Below are 18,292 nucleotides of genomic sequence, written 5' to 3'. Positions count from 1 at the left end.
TCTTCTCCTAAACTTCTCTGAGCTGCAGCCCCCTGGATCAGCTTGTTCCCTAGACCTCCGCCCTAGCTATGGGCCCCCAAACACCTCACACTTATTAAAACCCAGCCCACACTCCCTCTTTGCCTCCACCCTCACCCTCAGACCTTCCAGGGCTCCCCACTCGGTAACGGCTTCACCGCCCAGCCTGCCGCTCCAGCCAGAGATCTGGGAGTTGTCTTGGACATGCCTCGCGCCTTCCCCGTATCTATTCCATTGCCAAGTCTTGTTAATTCCACCTCCTAAATATCCTTAGGTCCTACTGTACTGCCACCAGGTTGGCCCAAGCCACCTCAGTCTGCCTGCACTACTGTAGCAGCCTCCTCACTGGGCCCCTGAAAGGTACCGTGGCCCCAAAGAATCCATCTTCCATATGGCCTGTCTCTCCAACACACAACAAATACATACGCACACACGTGATGCCTACACCCTCCACCCTTTGAAACCATCTGCGTTATTAAAGTAGATAAAATCTTTAATAGACTACAATCTCTAGGCCCTATGTGGTCTGCTCCCCCCTACCTCTAGGTCTTCCTCCAGGGCTCTGTCTGCTGAGCTCTGGCTAAAATGCCTTGTCTGTGGGTCTTCCAATGCACTACGTTATCTCCCAGCACAGGAGGTGGCTTTGCTGTGCTGTTCCCTCTTCCTGGAACACATTGTGTCCCACTCCTCAACTCTTCTAGATCAGTCCTCCTCCTCCTTCAGATCCTGGAAGTCTGCTCTGACCCTCAACCTCAGTTGGAGCCTTCACTGTGTGCTCTCAGAGAATTCTACCACATCCCAAGGAGGCCCTACCTGGGGCCAGAAATATATGCATGAGTGTATGCAGGGAAGGAGTACACTGGCAGTGTGGCTGGCACGGGCAGTTACGCAGACCGGGGACTCATCCCTGTGGATGTCTTCACCAATGCTCGTCACTAACCAAGCCAAGGAGGTGGCCGTGCGGTCTGATAGGGACAGGAGCCATGGCTGAGCTACAGTCGGCTCCATCCCACACAGGCTGGCTCAGACTCGCTGAGTTACCCTTGCCCAGAATTATCTCATTTAAACACTTCTGAAAAGACAAAATGGGGGTGGGGGGACTTTAAATGGCTGGAATTTATTTTTAAACAAGAACATGTTATAGTCAGGCATTTTAGCAAAACTTCAAATAAAAGCAGGCAAGTGCCTCTATTTTAAGAAGACATCTCACTTGCCCTTTCCCTGTGATTGTTACAAGTTGAAGCCTGTGAACAATTAAAGCAAAGTTTATGGTATTTTTATTATTGTTTTATTTCTCAAAAGAAGGAATTATAAATATTCAGTTTAAGTGGTGCATTGGCTTCATGCACATTCAGGAAACACTCAACTTTCCTTTAACAAGAAAAAGAAAAACAAAAAGGTTCCAGAACAGCCCCAGAAGCAGAGCTAGGGCAGTTAGGGGCTCGCCACCGGCTGAAAGTTGGCTCACCTCTCCCTGCGGTGCCAGTCAGAGGGGCCAGTGAGGGGCTGGGAGAAGTGCCCTGGCTGGCCTGGCACTACTTCCTTCAGCCAAGGGGAAGGAAGCCCAGTGAACTCTATGTTCACAATCAAACCCAGACCCTGGTGGTGGTGTGCGAGGCCCTGGATGACCTGCTCCTAACCTCTCTCCCTTCTCCCCTCCCTCCATCCTCTCTGTCACAGGGGCTGCGAGAGGTGCTCTGTGCTCTTCCCCCAGAGCCCTGACAGTCCAAGTCCTTTGTGTCCAGAGCCTTCCTGACCCAAAGCAGCCCCCAACCCCTGTCGTTCTCGATCACTTCACCATAAGGCACATTGGGCCATTTATCTGCCCATATCCCCTCCCGCTAGAAGGTAAATTCTGTGACCACAGGCATATGACCTGCTTTGCTCACACCCTTTATGCCTCTGACTTGGCCTAGCACCTGGCACACAGTAGGTACTCAATGATATGTGTTGAGTGGACAACCTGGCCCCTTCATGTGAGGTTTTTGTCCCCTCCTACTTCTCATGGTGACCCTGCAGAGCAGGCACTGGAGTCCATAGCTCCTTGCTGCACAGGTGAGGAAGCTGAGGCAGAGGGAGGCAGTGCTGGGGCCTCAGGGCACATGGCAAATCAGAGATGTGAGCTAGGTCTGTCCAGCTCCAGACCCCTAATTCCTGGACGTTAATTCCCTGGCTCCTGTGGCCTGGGGTTTCGAGGACTAGACTGGAACCAAGAATTTCCAACAAGCACCCCCCAGTGGTTCTGACTGGCCCACCCTCACCCCCAGCTGAGTATGAGAAATAGCAGATGAGATACCGAGAGGCCCTGAATGCCTGTCAAGGGGAGGAACGCCAGGAACAGAAGCCCCACGAGGGATTCATTCCAAACACTGTGCACAGGGCCTGGGACCAAGCCTGGGGTCCAAAACTGGGACCATGTGTAGAGCAGGAAGGAGCCCAGATGAACCAGAACCCAAGGCCCAAAGCAAGGTACCAGGACCCCCACAAGACTTCTCTCATGAGAAGCCTCATTCCCAGGGGCAGCAGTGCCTCCCCCAACAGGACAAGGCATACTCTTGAGCCACATGGGACATGACCAGAGAACACAACTCTGGTGGAGTCTCTTCTAGACATGCCCTTCGGAGCGTCCTCCCTACATCCACAGCCCAGCCCTCCTAGTGATCTTCAGAAGATCACCAAAACCATGTGCTGCCTGTTCTCCTTCCCAGACTCTGCCACAGTGAACGGCATGCTTCCCTCAGATGTATCAGGCACTCTCTCATCCCTGGGTTTCACCACGTGCTGCCCTTTTTGTTTGCGATGGCCGGGTAAAGCCCTTTGCCATCCCTTGAGGTTCGGCTTCTGGACACCCCATCTGAAGAGCAGGGCTGAAAGCTCGCCTGATGTATTCGCCAGGTGCTCTCACTCCACACCTTTCCTGCCTGAGGGGACAGCTGGCTGCGGGGCGCACCACCCGTATGACACCCACACCCACAGCAGCCTCCCCGAGGGCCAGCCTGGGCTTTGATTGCTTTCGGGCTCAACTCAATCAGAGATGCTCCAATAGTGCCGTGGGAAGGTTGTCCTTAGGGCTGGCCTGGTGGGTGTGCAGCCTCCCTGATAACGTAGAACCTGTGTGGCCACACTTTTTGCTTAAACCCAAACTTGCTTCCTAGCGGAAAGAAGGCAAAGGACCTCAGGCCAGGGATGGAACACTCTTCTGTGGGTCGGGCAGCACCCACGTTTGCACAGGGAACAGCCTAGCACCATTCAACCATCTGCTGGCAAAGTGCTTTCTGCAGCAAGACCGCTTCTGACTGGTGCTCCAATCCTGGCTGGGCTCCCATTTCCTGCTGGAGGAAGCCCCCTTGGGGCCCCCAGTGTTCTAGGTCCTGCCTTCTCAGCCTCGCTGCCAGCTCACATTTTCCACCCCCTCAATGACAGGCCTGCACGTCATACCTGCCAGAGCCCACGGCCACACAGGGGACGGCAGCAGCCTCAGAAGCCTCCGTAAGACCGCGCTCATGCCCGTATCCACCCTCCTGGGCTGGGTGGGCGCTCCCCAGTGACCCCCTTCTGACTGCAGTGGGCTCAGGAGCACTGGGAGAGCGGCTGCCTGAGGCCCTGGGGAGGAAGGGCTGCCGTAGGAGAGCGACTCTTACTTCTCTGTAAAGGTGGCCTGGCAGGAAAGAGGGGAGGGACCCACCCATGGCCACATGGTTGGGCACCCACACCCAGGACCCCAGACCCCAGTGTCCTGCCTGGGGCGTGGGCAGGGAGCAGCCTGGCATGGGGCCTAGGCCACAGCACAGCACTCATTACCGCTCCTTCTCATGGAATCACAGTCTCCTCCAGGGCACAATGACCTGAATTAACTTTACTCAGAAGCTTTTGCACTTTCAAGGGAATTTCACACAACCACTTGCTGGTGAAGGCAGTGGCTAGGGCTGCTCTAGGGGGTCTGGGACCCATGATTTCCCCAGGAGAGGTCTGGAAGCTGGCCACGCTCCCAACCTGCCCCACGTTCACCATCTCCGTGTCTGCTCCCCACCCAGCAACCAGCCTGGCCCTCAGGGCTCCATGTGTAGGGCACTGGCCATGGCCTTAGGGACACCAGGTTTCACATGGTGGTAACAGTAAGCGATGACCTATGGAGCGCGTCCTAGTACCTAAGCATGACAGAAAGGTGCAGTGCAACCCATCTACTCCTTACAGTAACTCTCTAATGAAGGTAACATTACCCCCACCTTACAAAGGGGGAGCTGAAGCACAGACAGCTGAGGCAGCTTCCTCGTGGTCACAGAGCAGCTGGGTGGCCCGCACACCCAGGCAGAGTGGCCCTCAAAACCCTGCTCCTCCCCTCCTCACTATCCACCATACTTCAGCCGTGAGGGGCTGGGCACATCTGGGCAGCGCAGGTGCCTGCATTCGGGCTATGGGGTGGGCAGGGGAGAGGCTGTGTCCCAAAATGTACATCCGGCCTAATAAGAGCTCCAGCTAGCAGGAGGCTGCAGGGGGGCAGTGCCCAGTCCTGCCCTCAGGGGCAGCAGCTGGTTGGACTGGGACAGGGAGGGAGGGGGCCTGCAGGGTAACCTGAGCCCAAGTGAGGCTCTCCCTGCCCGCTTGGCTGTGAGCACAATCAGCAAACAAAACCAAGGGCCTGCTTTGCAGTGGACAGCCACTCCGGGCTCTTGCCCTTTCTTCAGACGACACCACTGGGGCTGAAGCAGCCATTTCTCCCCCACTGCAACTGGGACCTGAGAGAGCCAGGGTCATCTGTGCAGGGGACTGTGGGGAACACCCAGGATGGGATGCAGCCCACTTTGGTTGGTCTGGTCCCCTCCAGGCACCAGAAGATGGCTGTGCCCTGTGCCCTGTGCCTGCCTGGCTGTGCCTCAGGGAGGGCCTGGGGCCTCCAGCTCCTGGACAGAGGGTCCCATGGGGCCATGAAGAAGGATAAGGCAGAATGAAGCAGCACCTCTAAAGTTGGTTCCAGGATCTTGTCTGCGAGTCCCTTCTCCACAGCAACTTCATCTGGTATGAGAGGGACGGGGCCGGGGGGCTCAGGGGCCTCCTCACGCCTGCGCAGGGCACTGAGTGAGCACGCATCTTAGACCCCCGCTGCCAGAATTGGACTCCAGGGTCCTCCAGGGTTAGCTTACAGGAGATTTCTGTCTCCGAAACTTTGTCCCATGCCTGTGAAACGGGGGATGCCACCACCTCCCATGGGGCCACCAGAAGCACAGAATGATCACATAGAGGTCTCAGCCCCAAGCCTGGGACCCAGCACCAACCGACAATCCTATGGCTGCCGCCTGCTCTGAGGCTCCTTCCCCATGTCAGCCTAATATCCCACTATGGTTCAGAACTCATGCCTCTAGAAGCCATCTGCAGCTAAACTAAGAGAGGTCGCACCTCAATAAGGCCGGATGCACAGCCTTCTCCATCCAGCCACCAGTGTCTGAGTGACCAGGACCCAAGTTGGCGGGGGTGTTGGTGCCATCTCTGTAGATGGGCACATCAGCGTGATAGAATCCAGGCTCAGAAACAGAGGGAGACACATGCACAAGAACGAGAGAGAGACGGAGTTTCTGGGAGTGCAAGCGAGGTCCTGTTCAGGGGCTCAGGCAGACAGGCACTCGGTTCCCTGGGGACAGAGGGGAGGAGGAGAGGCCTGGACTGAGGGAGTCCATGGACTAGGCCTGCAAGGAGGCGGCATCCTGCGCCCTGCTAGGCCTTCCTGATGCTAAACACACGCCTCTGACCACGGTACCTACACAGAGAGATCTTCCTGAGCTCCCTGCCTGTGCAGAGATCAATCTCTGTCCTCGCCTGTCACCTGGCCTTCCTCCTTGGGGCCTCATTAGGGAGACAACAGGATATTACAACTTGGCTTCAGATGTGATTCTGATCCCTGAGCCAGAAGGAAGGTGGGGCCCTGGTCATGGTGCTCGGTGCTTGGGGTTGAGGGGTGTGGGGTGTGGGCCCTGCTGGGCTTGGGCCACCCACCCCTTAGTCACTGCACCCTGTGGGCCATGGAAAAAGCCACAGCACATGGAAGAAAAGACAATATGCAGAGAGGCCTGAAAGACAGCAGCTCCCATGTGCAGGCCTGTTATGAGCACAGTAGGCGGATGTCCTTGAATCTTCAGGAGTAGCTCATGAGGAAACAGGCCCCGGGAGGTGACATAACTCTCCGAGCAAAGGAGTAAGGGGGAGGGACTCGAGCTCAGCCCCTCCGTGTCCTGGGCCGGGCTGTCCAGGCAGCCACACTCAGAAACGAACACCACCTCAGTTCTGCCTCCCCAACACCTACCTTCTAGCACCAGCACCCCAACTTCTTTGGGAACCATTCTTACCAGTACCCCCATGCCCACTGCAGGGGTGGCCATGAAATCCAGCCCACCCAGCAGACTGTTGCACTCGTCCTGGCTGCAGGGCTGGGCTCCTGGTCCAGCCAGCCAAGGCTAGCATCCCACGTACCAGACATCCTCTGGGTGGAACAGACTGCGGGAGCTAAACCCAAGGCCACAGGCCTCTACATCTGGGATTTGAGGTGGAGGGACTGGAACGCTGAGGTGCAGGGACAGGCCTGGGAGAGTGGCCCACTCAGAAGGGGTCAGGAGGGAGGTGCCAGCACCCCCCCCCCTTCACATCAGGCCAGTCTGAACTGGATTTCCATCACCTGCCACCAGGGCCCTGGCTAGCACACGAGAGATCTGGTGTGGCTTTTGGAGGAGAAACTGAGATGGAATGAGAGAGGAGTCACACACACAGAGGCAAATACCATAATTTCATTCCTGTGTGGAATCCAAAAGATGCAGGAACAAACAGACGGACTCACAAATACGGAGAACAAGCTGGTGCTTTGGGCAGCGGGGAGGTGGTGAAAAAAGCAGACAGCAGCCGAGGCTGAAGAGGCAACAAAGGCGCTGCTACAGCCAGCTGTCTGCCACACAGAGCACTTCAGATTTCATCCTGGAGACGAGGGGCCCACCAGCAGAGAGGCGGGACCCAGCAAGGCTCTGCGAAGCCTGTCCCTCTGTCCGTGGGCACAGTCTGGGCTGGTGGGCTAGTACCTGAGCAGGGAGGGCTGTGGTCCCCGGGGGAGTCAGGGGAGGCTGGAGGGCAAGAACCGCCCCCCCCCCCCCCAGGCAGGACACCAAGTGAAAGCTGATCTGACCTGATCCTCCTCACCAGCCTCTGTCCCTGCCCCCTCTCCACCTGCTTTTTCCAAAACGTTACTCCTTTCCTTCACTCCCCTTTCTCCTTCTCCATCCCCCTCTGTCCCTGACCCAGGCGACATCCAGGTACAGAGGACAGACTCCCAGGAGTTTCCACCCCAAAGCCAACAACCATGAAAACATCAAATTCCCAAAAAGCCTTCCTGCCTTATAGATCTGAAACGTGAAATGATCAAGGACGAAGATCAGGTGTTACATGTTTGATAAAAGACAGAAACAGAGGGGGCTCCGTTTCAAGAGCTGATCCACACGGGAGGCTCGGGAAGCCAGCTCTGTGACCCTGGGCCCCTGATTTACAACCATTCCTCGAAAACAAACTGGCACTGGGACACAGGAATATCTCTGGCGCGACTCACTGGGGAGGCATCAAGACGAGCCTCACAAAGAAGCCGGCCAGAGTAGGAAGCAGCCAGCTGTCGGGCTCTGGGATTCTCCATCGGGACCCACCCGCTTGGAGAGCGGCTGCTGCAAGCCCAGCCCTCTGCAGTTGTTCATGATCTATTTTGAATCAAAATCCTACTACTTGTTTTATTGGTGTTCCCTACTAGTTGTTTTTTTTTTTTTCCCAACCCAGAGTCCCCATGGGAGAGCAGCTAACAGTCCAGAGGAAGGTGCAAAGGGGTTCACCGGGAAAGAGGTCATATCCTCCGGGGTACAGGACAGCCCATCAAGGCTTCTGGGTGAAGAGTGAGCCCACGGGGAGGAGGAGTTGCTAGGAGGGGGGGGAAGGGCAGATCAGGCAGAAGATGCGGGCTGCGGGCTTGCTGGGGAGAGAAAACGCATCTTTCCAGATGCCACACCTTTCTCTTACCTTGCGATCAACACCCAAAAGTGAAGGCAAAGGTCAGAGTAACAAGGCATAATAGTATTTGGTAAGGTTTTCTTTATTCTTTCAGCGGTTTTTTATAAAGGACAAAATCAGTCTGAATACAGACCCAATTTGGAGAAATACGCTATCAAATTCTGAACTTTTCTCTAACAGTTTTACCAACTAAATGGACATCTATATACACCTGATAATGTCCATCACCATTATCAGAGAACTGACGATTCACAGTGGACAGACAGCAAGGGCTGTGAAGCAGATTTCCATTGTGACAACTCACTTAGCACCCCTGAAAAGAACGGTTTCCTTACAAGCTGGGAAGCGCTGTGCATTTACTACTCGGCACCACAGGAAAGGAGCACCGAATGGCAAAAATAAAGACAGCAAGAATTATCACCTAAAACCTGTGTGCCTCCTTGCTGCTGGGAACCTTCTGCCCAGCCTCCCTGGTGGGCACTGCACCACGGGGCCCCTCTTCCAGACCCCAGACTGAGGCCAGGCTTCAGTTTGTAAAGAATCAGTGAGACAGAGAGAGGCCAAGAACTTGCCTCTGAACTCCCAGAGCTCGCTTTCCCTTTCTCCATGGTGTGTGGCTCTGACAGCTTCTGATATTACAACTCCAAAAGCCAACACCCACTAGAAACATCCCCAATAAAACCCCAGGATCAGATGTGACTGGAGGCATTTCCCGGGCTGTGGATTGAGAACCAAGAAGCCCGAGGAGAAGGCTGGAGAGTCTCAGGACACGATTCTGGGCTCTATGTGGGATTTGGTTTTTCTCCTTCACTCCCGTCCCCCCAACATTTCTTCAGCTGGCTAATGGGCCCCAGCTGGGAATGGACACAGGCAGCAGAGACAGGGGCCAGGGCCGAGACTGGCTCCGGCGGGCCAGCCCTGGCCAGGAGGGGAATGTGACTGTTTATTTGCAATGGCTGTGCCTGGCCTCTGAGGGAGTTCAAGCGGTCAGATGTGTCCAAGTTGATTAGCGAAATCTGACAAGGATGTCACCAGGTTTGGGAGGAGGGCCATATACTTTAAAGCCCCCACCCGGCAGTGTCCCCAGTGCCCCATAGGCACCGGCCACCAATTATGGTTAGTGGAAAGTGGGGGCAAGAGGAGGTCAGGAGCTCTGGAACATGTTTTTATAGGCTCCATGGCCCAGGAGAGGCCTTGGTGGGGCACCTGGCTCCCCTACAGTGCTGCTCTGGAGGTTGAAGGGTGCTGCCCCAAGGAGGAAATGTCCCCAGTACCCAGCATCTCCTCGGGGGCTCCAGGCGCAGTGGGTACAGGGGACAGAGGTTGGTCTCTGGAGCCAGATGACCAACTTCAAAGGATGGCTCTGCTGTCCAGTTGCGAAACAAAGCACTGAGCCTAGGTTTTCCCATCTGTTGGGTGGGAAGCACAGGAAAGGAAGGAAAGAGCAGAACTGGCCATCAGTACGCCCCCGTCCTGACTCTGTTGTTCACCTGTAGAGCTTTGGACTACCCACACACACTCAGCCCATGTCACCCTCACAGCACTCCTGCCATTCCTCATGACAAAGTCCAAGCTTGGTGGAGGTAAGAGGCCTGCCCACAACTGCAAACGGCTTCAGACTTTTTCTAACCTCAGTCCTTTCCATCTAAAATCCATCTAAAATCTCCTAGGGCTGTCCTAACCACTTACCTAAACTTGGTAGTGTTAAACAACAGAAATGCATTCCCTCGAAGTTCTGCTGACCAGAAGTCTGAAATCAGTGTGTCAGCAGGTTTGGTCCTCTCTGGAGTCTCTCAGAGACAATTCCTTCCCTACCTCTCTCTTAGGGTCTGGTAGCTTCAGGCAACCACTGGCGTTCCTTGGCTTGGGGCCACATCACTCCAGTCTCAGCCTCTAGCCTCATATGCCCTTCCTGTCAATCTGTGTCACTGGACACATGTTCCTGGGATAAGAGCCCACCTAACAGGGATGGCTTCATCTTGAGATCCTTACTTTAATTACATCTGCCAAGATTCTGCTTCCAAATCAGGTCACTTCTGAGCTTCTAGGAGGAAATGGCTTTTGTGGTTCCAATTCTACCTATTATGCTCCGCCCTGCCCTCCAGTCCCCAAAACTTCACTCACTCCATTCCATGTGTCACATACGTTCACCCCATCCCAACATCCCCCAATTCTCACCTCACTATAGCATACTCTAAGTCCAAAGTCTCTTGTAAGTATCATCAGCTCAAAAATAGCATTTTACCCTCCAATCTGGCATGGGTGATACCGACGGGACCCATCCTGGGGCCAAATGCCTCCCCATCTGCAGGTGCGTGAAACTGAAAGAGAAGTTTTCTGCTTTCAAAATATAGGCACAGGGAGAAAATGAAGGGAACACAGAGATCACTGGACCCAAGCAAATTAGAAACTCAACCGAGCAAATTCCTTTAGCTTTCCTGGCTCAAGAGTGACCCTCTGTGGCTTGGTCCTCCACCCTCTGGGCCCACAGAGGCTCCATGGGCCCCTGCCTTTAGGCTTGCCTCTCTGCCTCTGTGCCCTCAGCTCTGCCCCTGGCGTCATTCTTCCCTGTCCTTGAAGGATCACACGAATTAGTGCAGTAATTCTATCAGTCCATTTCCTACAATTAGAATACCAGAAGGCCAAATGCTCTATTGTGGTTTTGTTTTGTTTTGCTTTGTTTTTAGAATTTCACTGGGTCTGTCCCTTTCAGTCCAGGCCGCCAGTGTTTTTGCCAATATGACATCCTCAAAAACCTGGTGTGTCTCCCATGTATGCCAAGGGGCTCTCCACCATTAAACAAGGGAGTTCTCCACAGAGCCCTCCTGGAGAAGAAGCCTGAGGGGATGTGTGATTGGACCCACCAGTCACACACCCAATCTTGCGAAGGCCTTTCTGCAGAACATGCTTTCTCAAAGTCAATTTCCTGCTTTTAGCATCCTTTGGAATCTGGAGAGGCAGAGACTCTCCCAGCTCATCAAGTGCAGGCTCTGGCTAACGGTTCCATCTCCAGGTCACTCCTTTCCTCTCACATTTTACTGGAAGCAGCAAAGGAGAAACCAGGCTGCATGCTTTGACTGGAAAATTCCTCTGCCAAATATTTGGAGTTCACTACTTACAAATTATGCTTTCCCTGACCAGCAAACTAGAGAAGAACACGACGATAGAGGGTTGAAAATGGGTGAACAAAAGCAAGAGGAAAATTAAATTTATACTTGCCAAACCCTTTCCGTGTACCCAAGTGCCACAGATCAGTCACCAGGACCTTGACAGGCAAACTCCATCTTTATAAGGATGAAAAAAGTAGCCGAAGGCCTCAGAACATGTCCCCACTCAAACACCCCTGTGGGCTAGACGCGGCTGACTATTTCTGCCTCGGCCCTCCCCAGGTCCACAGTTTGGGTCAAGGGTGGCAGCCACCGACCCTGTAGTCAAGCACCTGTCCCTCCCTCAGATACTGCACTTCAAAGTCCACGTCCCACAGCGACTCCTTTGGATGTGCCTCTTTCTTGCTCCCTGTGCTCCCCCGCAAACCGCCCCTTCCTGGGCTCTCCCAGGCTGCAAACAGGCCTTCTCCCAAGGCAGAAGGGATACCGGCTCAGGGAGGCCCCCCTGAGGTCTGCCTCAGGGAGCACCCAGAAGGTAAAGAAATTTAGCACTTGATTCACTCTCTGTTCCAGCTAAGAATTAACACACAGTGCCACAATAATCTTAACTGTGTTAAATGTAAGTTTGGTTTGTTTTCATAATTTTGTGCTTTATTTTTCTAAGATTTACACTTTTGGTCCCTGGCACAACATGGATTTGATGTAATTGGTATTTATCCAGGACTAATGACTTCAGGGGAGGAGCTACTACAGCCCGTAGAGGAGGGGATTAGGACCTTAGGACTCAGGTCCTATGTCAGTGGAGGCTCTGGGACTCGGAAGGGTAGGGCCTTGTCCTTCAGCTCCTGCTGCTGCCCCAGGGAGCCCTGGAACCTGGCCAGTCCCAGGCCTTTAAAGGAAGCTTTTCTTTTAGTTGGTCCTCCCTGGTTAGGAGGCTCTTCCCTAGTAACCTCAGCCCTGCAGGAGGAAGCAACAGCCGCAACACCATAAAACGAGCGAAGCGGAGTGATTTAAACCTGAGATTTCCTTTGCCTGGGGAAGCCCTGGCCATTCCTCTCCTTCCTGAAATGCCCCTCTCCTACATGCTCCCAGGCTGTCCTAGACCAGAAAAGGCCAACACAAGGGATACATGCCCCTTGCCCTCACATTGCTCAGGACAGACACTATAATCATGGCTCTCCCCCAACAGGGTGATGGTATATGTCAACGAGGCTGAGCCACTGTACTGAGATGTTTGGTCAAGCCCTATTCTGGATATTTCTGTGAGGGTTTTTGAATTTTTAAAAATGTTTGTTTATTTTTGAGAGACAAAGACAGAGCGTGAGCAGGGGAGGGGAAGAGAGAGGAGACATAGAATCCAAAGCAGGTGCCAGGCTCCGAGCGGTCAGCACAGAGACCTATGCAGGGCTCAGACCCATGAACCATGAGATCATGGCCTGAGCCAAAGTCAGACGCTTCACTGACTGAGCCCCAGGCCCAATGTGTGGGTTTTTGAGGGATGAGATTAACACTAAGACTTTGAGTAAAAAAGAAAATAAATTAATTAATTTTTTAAAAAGACTGAGTAAAGGAGATTACCCTCCATAATGTGGATAGACCCCATCCAATCAGTTAAGACCTGCACAGAAAGACTGACCTCCTTGGAAGAAGAAAATCTCTGCCCATGGCCAGGCTCAGACTTGCACTATAACTCTTCCCTGGGTCTCCGTCTTGCCTGGCCGATCCTGCAGATATTGGACCTGCTGGGCCTCATAATCATGTGGGACCAGTCCTTCACATACTCCCCTTTCTCTCTGTACACGCATAAATGCACATCTTTTTGGTTCTGTTTTCCTGGAGGACCCTGGTGAATACATCTAGTGATCCAGACAACCTCAGAATCTGTCTCTACACAGCCTCCAGGAAGAACTCCCAGTCAGCAAGCAAAGTGTACTCGCTGACCTATGGCTGTGAACATCCAGAAGTTAGTACGGCCCCTGGCTTAGTACACGGGGCCCAGTGTGTGGCTCCATGTCCCCACACTCCAGGCTCCTCTGAGAACGGGACAGCCACCCTGGACCCCAGGTTTCCTCGTAGGCTCTTCTTAGTCCTAATGAGGCCTCGTTTCCCACCCTTCATGCCTTTTCAACACCTTTTCGATCAGAGCCAGGGTGGTAGTTACCAGAAGGTGGGGGCCATAGGGAGACGCCTAGCTGTCGTCCACCCTCGCATAGGTTTTTAGAAGTATGACATGGCACCTTCAAGTGGTCATCAGGAGTATAAGACTCATCTGGGCATCTTCCAGATTTTATGACCCTGAGCGACACAAGATTCTAATTGTGTTTCATTTGAAATTCTCGTGGCTAAGAGAAAGCACCCAGAAGTAAGTCCACATACTTGCCACCCTGATGCACGGAGCCTGTAGAGAAGGAGGGTACACCCCAAGCACCCTCCCGTGTTGACATGTGACCCTGAGCCCACCATGCCTGCTAGAGCTTCTGTGCCTTTAGCTGCGCAGAGCGCCTGCTCAGGAGGCTCATGATGGCATGGCACAGGATCCTGTAAATGGGCGTTGTTACGGGAATTAGGGAGTGTGGTGGCTCGAGAACCCAGGCAGGGCAGTAGAGAAGATGGAGCAGGGCAGAGCCAGAAGGCCAGCCCCAGGGAGCTCAGCCACTGGAGAGGTAAAGGGACTGTGCCTCTCCCTTGCTGCTAGAGAGACAGGCCAAAAGGAAGGACACGGGAGGACTGACCTTGAGGGCAGGAATCTCCACACTGTCGCCGAGGCTGATGGAGCCTGAGAGGATGGTCCCTGTCATCACAGTGCCTTGGCCTTTGATGGAGAAACAGTGGTCCACGGACATGAGGAATGGTCCCGAGGGGTCTCTCGTTGGGATGGAAATCTGGGACGTCAGAAGCTAGAAAAGAGATGCTGGTGCCACACCTGCTGGGGACAGGAGTGGAATGGGGCAGGGCAGGGGAGGGCAGAGCGAGTAACCAGCCCCTGGGCCAGCTGCCTAGATCAGAAATGGACAGCTCCCTGATGACGCTCCAGACTTCTGCCGTGCTCTCAGCTCCTTTCGGTTCAAAGGAAAAGGGCCCTTCTCTGGCCTCTCATTGGGCTAATGAACAGCCTCTGAACAGGCCGCCCCCAGCCCCTCTCCACACCACAGCACAGGGACCTGCTGCAGGACAGCCTTGGATGCACCAATCCAAGCCTCATGCTTTCCTGGCCTTCAGAGCCTGCAGAATTCAAGGTGTGTCGTCGCCCAGCCCCTAGGTACCGTGGGCCACTGGCAGGCCCTGGAAGTTTACCTACTAGCTTCACCTCCCCTCTCCAGGGGGACATCGCCACTGGAAGGTTTTTCTATCTTTTCTGAATGGCTCCCTTCCCCACCCCCACCACCCGTTAGCACACTGTTGTGACCACTTGTTTATTTGTCTCCCTCCTAGGGCCTTGAGTCCCTCCAAGTATCTCTAGCCGCTGACTCTGTGCCCAAGAGGGATGAGTGACCAAATGATGCAGGAGAGCAGAGTACTGTCACGTGTGGCAGGGGCAGGGGGAAAGGGAAGGTGGGCACAGTGAATGCCATTACTCCAAGCCCCTGGCAGAGACAGGGGGACCATCTAACATCTTCCAAGGGCTGGCAGTGTCCCCTCAGTCTGTGGTTCTGAGTTTTCCTCTCTGCTGACACTTTCCACATGCTTCGACCTTAGCCAGCCCGCCTTTCTCAAGCTATCTATGTGCTCGGAAATGTCAAGCCTAATTCCTAATAAAGAAATGAAAATAAAGACTGCATTATTCCTTTTATTTTGCTGCTTTCTCATTTCATTAGGAAAGAGGCCATTGAAAAGTACTGGATAGTGAAGGTTCCAAACTCCTAGCCTTGTGATAACAATTCTGGAAAAAGACTGAAGATTCAAAACAGGCTTGGCCTGGGATTTACACAGACGCTTCTTAAAGGAGTAGACAAACGTCCTTCAGGGCAGCACTGGTGAATTTTGCTTTAATAAAAATAACTGTCCCAGGCTCCCAGACCAGTGTTCTCTGGAATAACAAGAGCATCACTAAGAAAAGGTCTGCTTTGCATCAGCCAGACCAGAATCTTGTTATCACAGGAATGGTGACAGTGTACTGGGTCACACTTGATCTTGGCTCTGTGGGTCCAGGTGCAGGTGGACCCCAAGCACACCCAACAACTGATCTGGAGCCGAATGCCAGCTCCACCACACACGTGCTGTAGGACCTTGGGCAAGTTACTTGACTCCTCTGACTCTCAGATTTCCCTTGGTAAAATGCAGATAAATAATTTAAGCCTCCCAGGGCCACTGTGAATGCTAATGATCATCGTGAAACGGTTCATAATAATCCCTTAATCTTCACACCAACTCCACAGGGAAAACATGCTGGGATTTTCCCTGCAACTGAGGAAATAGGCGCAAGATACAGCAGGCAATAGGCCCAGCACACAGCCCCAGAGTCAAGTACCTCGCCACTCCACCCCTCTAAGCGAGGTCCCCTGGTCACCGCCGTCATCCCAGTGGCATCACCACCACCCACCATCCCCAACCCACCCTCTGGTTCCCCTGGGTGCCCCATGGGGCTGGGCTCCCTCCATTTATCTACTAGCACGGGGCCTGGACACAGAGCCTGTGCCTTGGAGGCTCCGTTATTTGGCGGAGACCACGAAGACCAGAGCCGCACCGCCCATCTCCATCAGCCAGGGGGACCCACGGGGGCCCGACACGGTCTGCAGGCCTGGGGTGGATGACAAGGCCCAGGGCTCCAGAAGGTGGGAGCTGGTGTGTCTGGGCAGGGGTATTTGGCAACAGGAAGGAAAAAGAAAGCCTCACGAGGGTGTGGACAGCTGGGCAGGACTTTGAACTAGAGAATGAGGCCTCTGCTTCTGCTTTGGTTTAACGCTTGGAGGGAAGTGAGGGAGGGTGTGCTAAGGTGGGCCTGTGCCTGGGGAGGGGTGGAGGGAGGAGGTGAGAAAGGGTGTGCTAAGGTGGGCCTGTTAAAGTTAGTTAAAGGAACCGCTCAGAGCTCTCTTGCTGGGGTGCCTCCTCTCGCTCCCCCTCAGACCAAGCAGGACACAAAAGGAGCCACCTGACCGGGGCCAGGGCGGGGGCCAGTCCAGGTACAAGTACCTCAATGAGCTCCGAGATGCCCTGGGGGGCTTCTGTTTCGGGGGCCTCTGGTCCCCCAGGCTTGGCCGCCACGGGGATAATCGGTGCACCTCGGAACCTGCAATGGAAACACAAGCCCCGTCAAGTTACAAAGGTCATCAGCAGGGACACAGCACATGTGGGGGTACCGAGCACCAGGGGTCTCCTCTCCTCCATCCTTTCAGAAGCATCAAGGAGGAGTATCCCATCGTTTTCTCACTTGGTAGATGAGGGAAATGGAGGCCCCACAGGGAAACCTTTGGATTGGATGACAGAAGTTAAAAGGGAGCTCTGAGGTTTTCACCACCACTTTCAGAAGCCACTCAGAGAAGGAAGCAGTGATCCCTGGCCCCCAGGACGCTGAACAAAAGACCCTCTTGAAGAAGACCAGGGAACACATCCCAGTTTCCTTGCAGGGACTCAGGAAATCCTGGTTACCAAAAAGTGTCTGAGGATGTATCTGGAAACATGCTTCTACCATCCCAGTGTCTAATGGGGGGCGCTCCTGCCTAGGCCCTCCTAGAGAGCCCCCCCTTCTTTAAGAAGAGATTCTTATTGTGAGTAAACATTTAGCTTTTCCAATAATTAAAAAAATGGAACAGAGAACATGTGCAACCCATAGTCCTGCCATTGTTGTGTGCTTTCTTCCAACCTCGGGTTTCCCCCGCATTGCCAGGGATTGATTTTTCTTATATTTTGGTTATAGCGTACCTAAGCTTTCACATCCTTCTAGTCGATTTGCCATTAGATCATACCACATTTTCTTTTTTTGTTTGTTTTTTTTTGCTTTCATTTTATTATTTTTAATAATTTATTGTCAAATTGGTTTCCATATAACACCCAGTGCTTCTCCCCACAAGTGCCCCCCTCCATGACCATCACCCCCTTTCCTCCCTCCCCCTCCACCTTTAGTCCACGGTTTGTTTTCAGTATTAAATAGTCTCTCATGATTTGTGTCCCTCACTCTTCCCAGCTCTCTTTCCCCCTTCCCCTCCTTATGGTTCTGTTAGGTTTCTCCTGCTAGACCTATGAGTGCAAACATATGGTATCTGTCCTTCTCTGCCTGACTTGTTTCACTTAGCATGACACACTCAAGGTCCATCCACTTTGCTACAAATGGCCAGATTTCATTCTTCCTCATTGCCATGTAATACTCCATTGTATATATAAACCACATCTTCTTGATCCACTCATCAGGTGATGGACATTTAGGCTCTTTCCATGACTTGGCTATTGTAGAAAGTGCTGCTACGAACAATGGGGTACATGTGCTCCTATGCATCAGCACTTCTTTATCCTTTGGGTAAATCCCTAGCAGTGCTATTGCTGGGTCATAGGGGAGTTCTATCAATAGTTTTTTGAGGAGCCTCCACATTGTTTTCCAGAGTGGCTGCACCAGTTTACATTCAGGGTGCCCGTCCCTCCACACCCTCGCCAGCATCTATATTCTCTTGATTTGTTCATTTTAGTGACTCTGACCCGTGTGAGGCGGTATCTCAGTGTGGTTTTGATTTGTGTTTCCCTGATGATGAGTGACGCTGAGCATCGTTTCATGTGCCTGTTGGCCATCTGGATGTCCTCTTTGGAGAAGTGTCTGTTCAGGTCTTCTGCCCATTTCTTCACTGGATTATTCATTTTTAGTGTACGGAGTTTAGTGAGCTCCTTATAGATTTTGGATACTAGCCCTTTATCTGATATGCCATTTGCCACTATCTTTTCCCATTCTATCTGTTGCCTGTTAGTTTTTTTGATTGTTTCCTTTGCCATGCAGAAGATTTTTATCTTGATGAGGTTTCAGTAGTTCATTTTTGTTCTTGATTCCCTTGCCTCTGGGGATGTGTTGAGGAGGAAATTGCTGCGATTGAGGTCTAGGAGGCTATTTCCTGCTTTTTCCTCAAGGGTTTTGATGGTTTCCTGTCTCACATTCAGATCCTTTATCCATTTTGAGTTTACTTTTGTGAATGGTGTAAGAAAGTGGTCTAATTTCATTTTTC

General features: G+C 53.1%; 1 protein-coding gene across 1 annotated transcript in view; it reads right to left on the bottom strand.

Annotated features, from left to right (window-relative positions):
• The window catches only part of EEFSEC (eukaryotic elongation factor, selenocysteine-tRNA specific), a gene marked incomplete at its 5' end in the record, with an annotated part of 236,453 nt that overhangs the window by 108,214 nt on the left and 109,947 nt on the right, over positions 1–18,292 (bottom strand). Inside the window, 2 exons of the mRNA XM_029917905.1 lie at positions 13,883–14,047; positions 16,281–16,377. Of these exons, the coding sequence (XP_029773765.1) occupies positions 13,883–14,047; positions 16,281–16,377 (262 nt within the window). The remainder of the gene's footprint in view (positions 1–13,882; positions 14,048–16,280; positions 16,378–18,292) is intronic.

The sequence above is a fragment of the Suricata suricatta genome, chromosome 12 (genome assembly GCF_006229205.1).
Source record: "Suricata suricatta isolate VVHF042 chromosome 12, meerkat_22Aug2017_6uvM2_HiC, whole genome shotgun sequence".
Taxonomy (NCBI): Eukaryota; Metazoa; Chordata; class Mammalia; order Carnivora; family Herpestidae; genus Suricata; species Suricata suricatta.
This window is presented reverse-complemented; position numbering and strand designations above follow the sequence as displayed.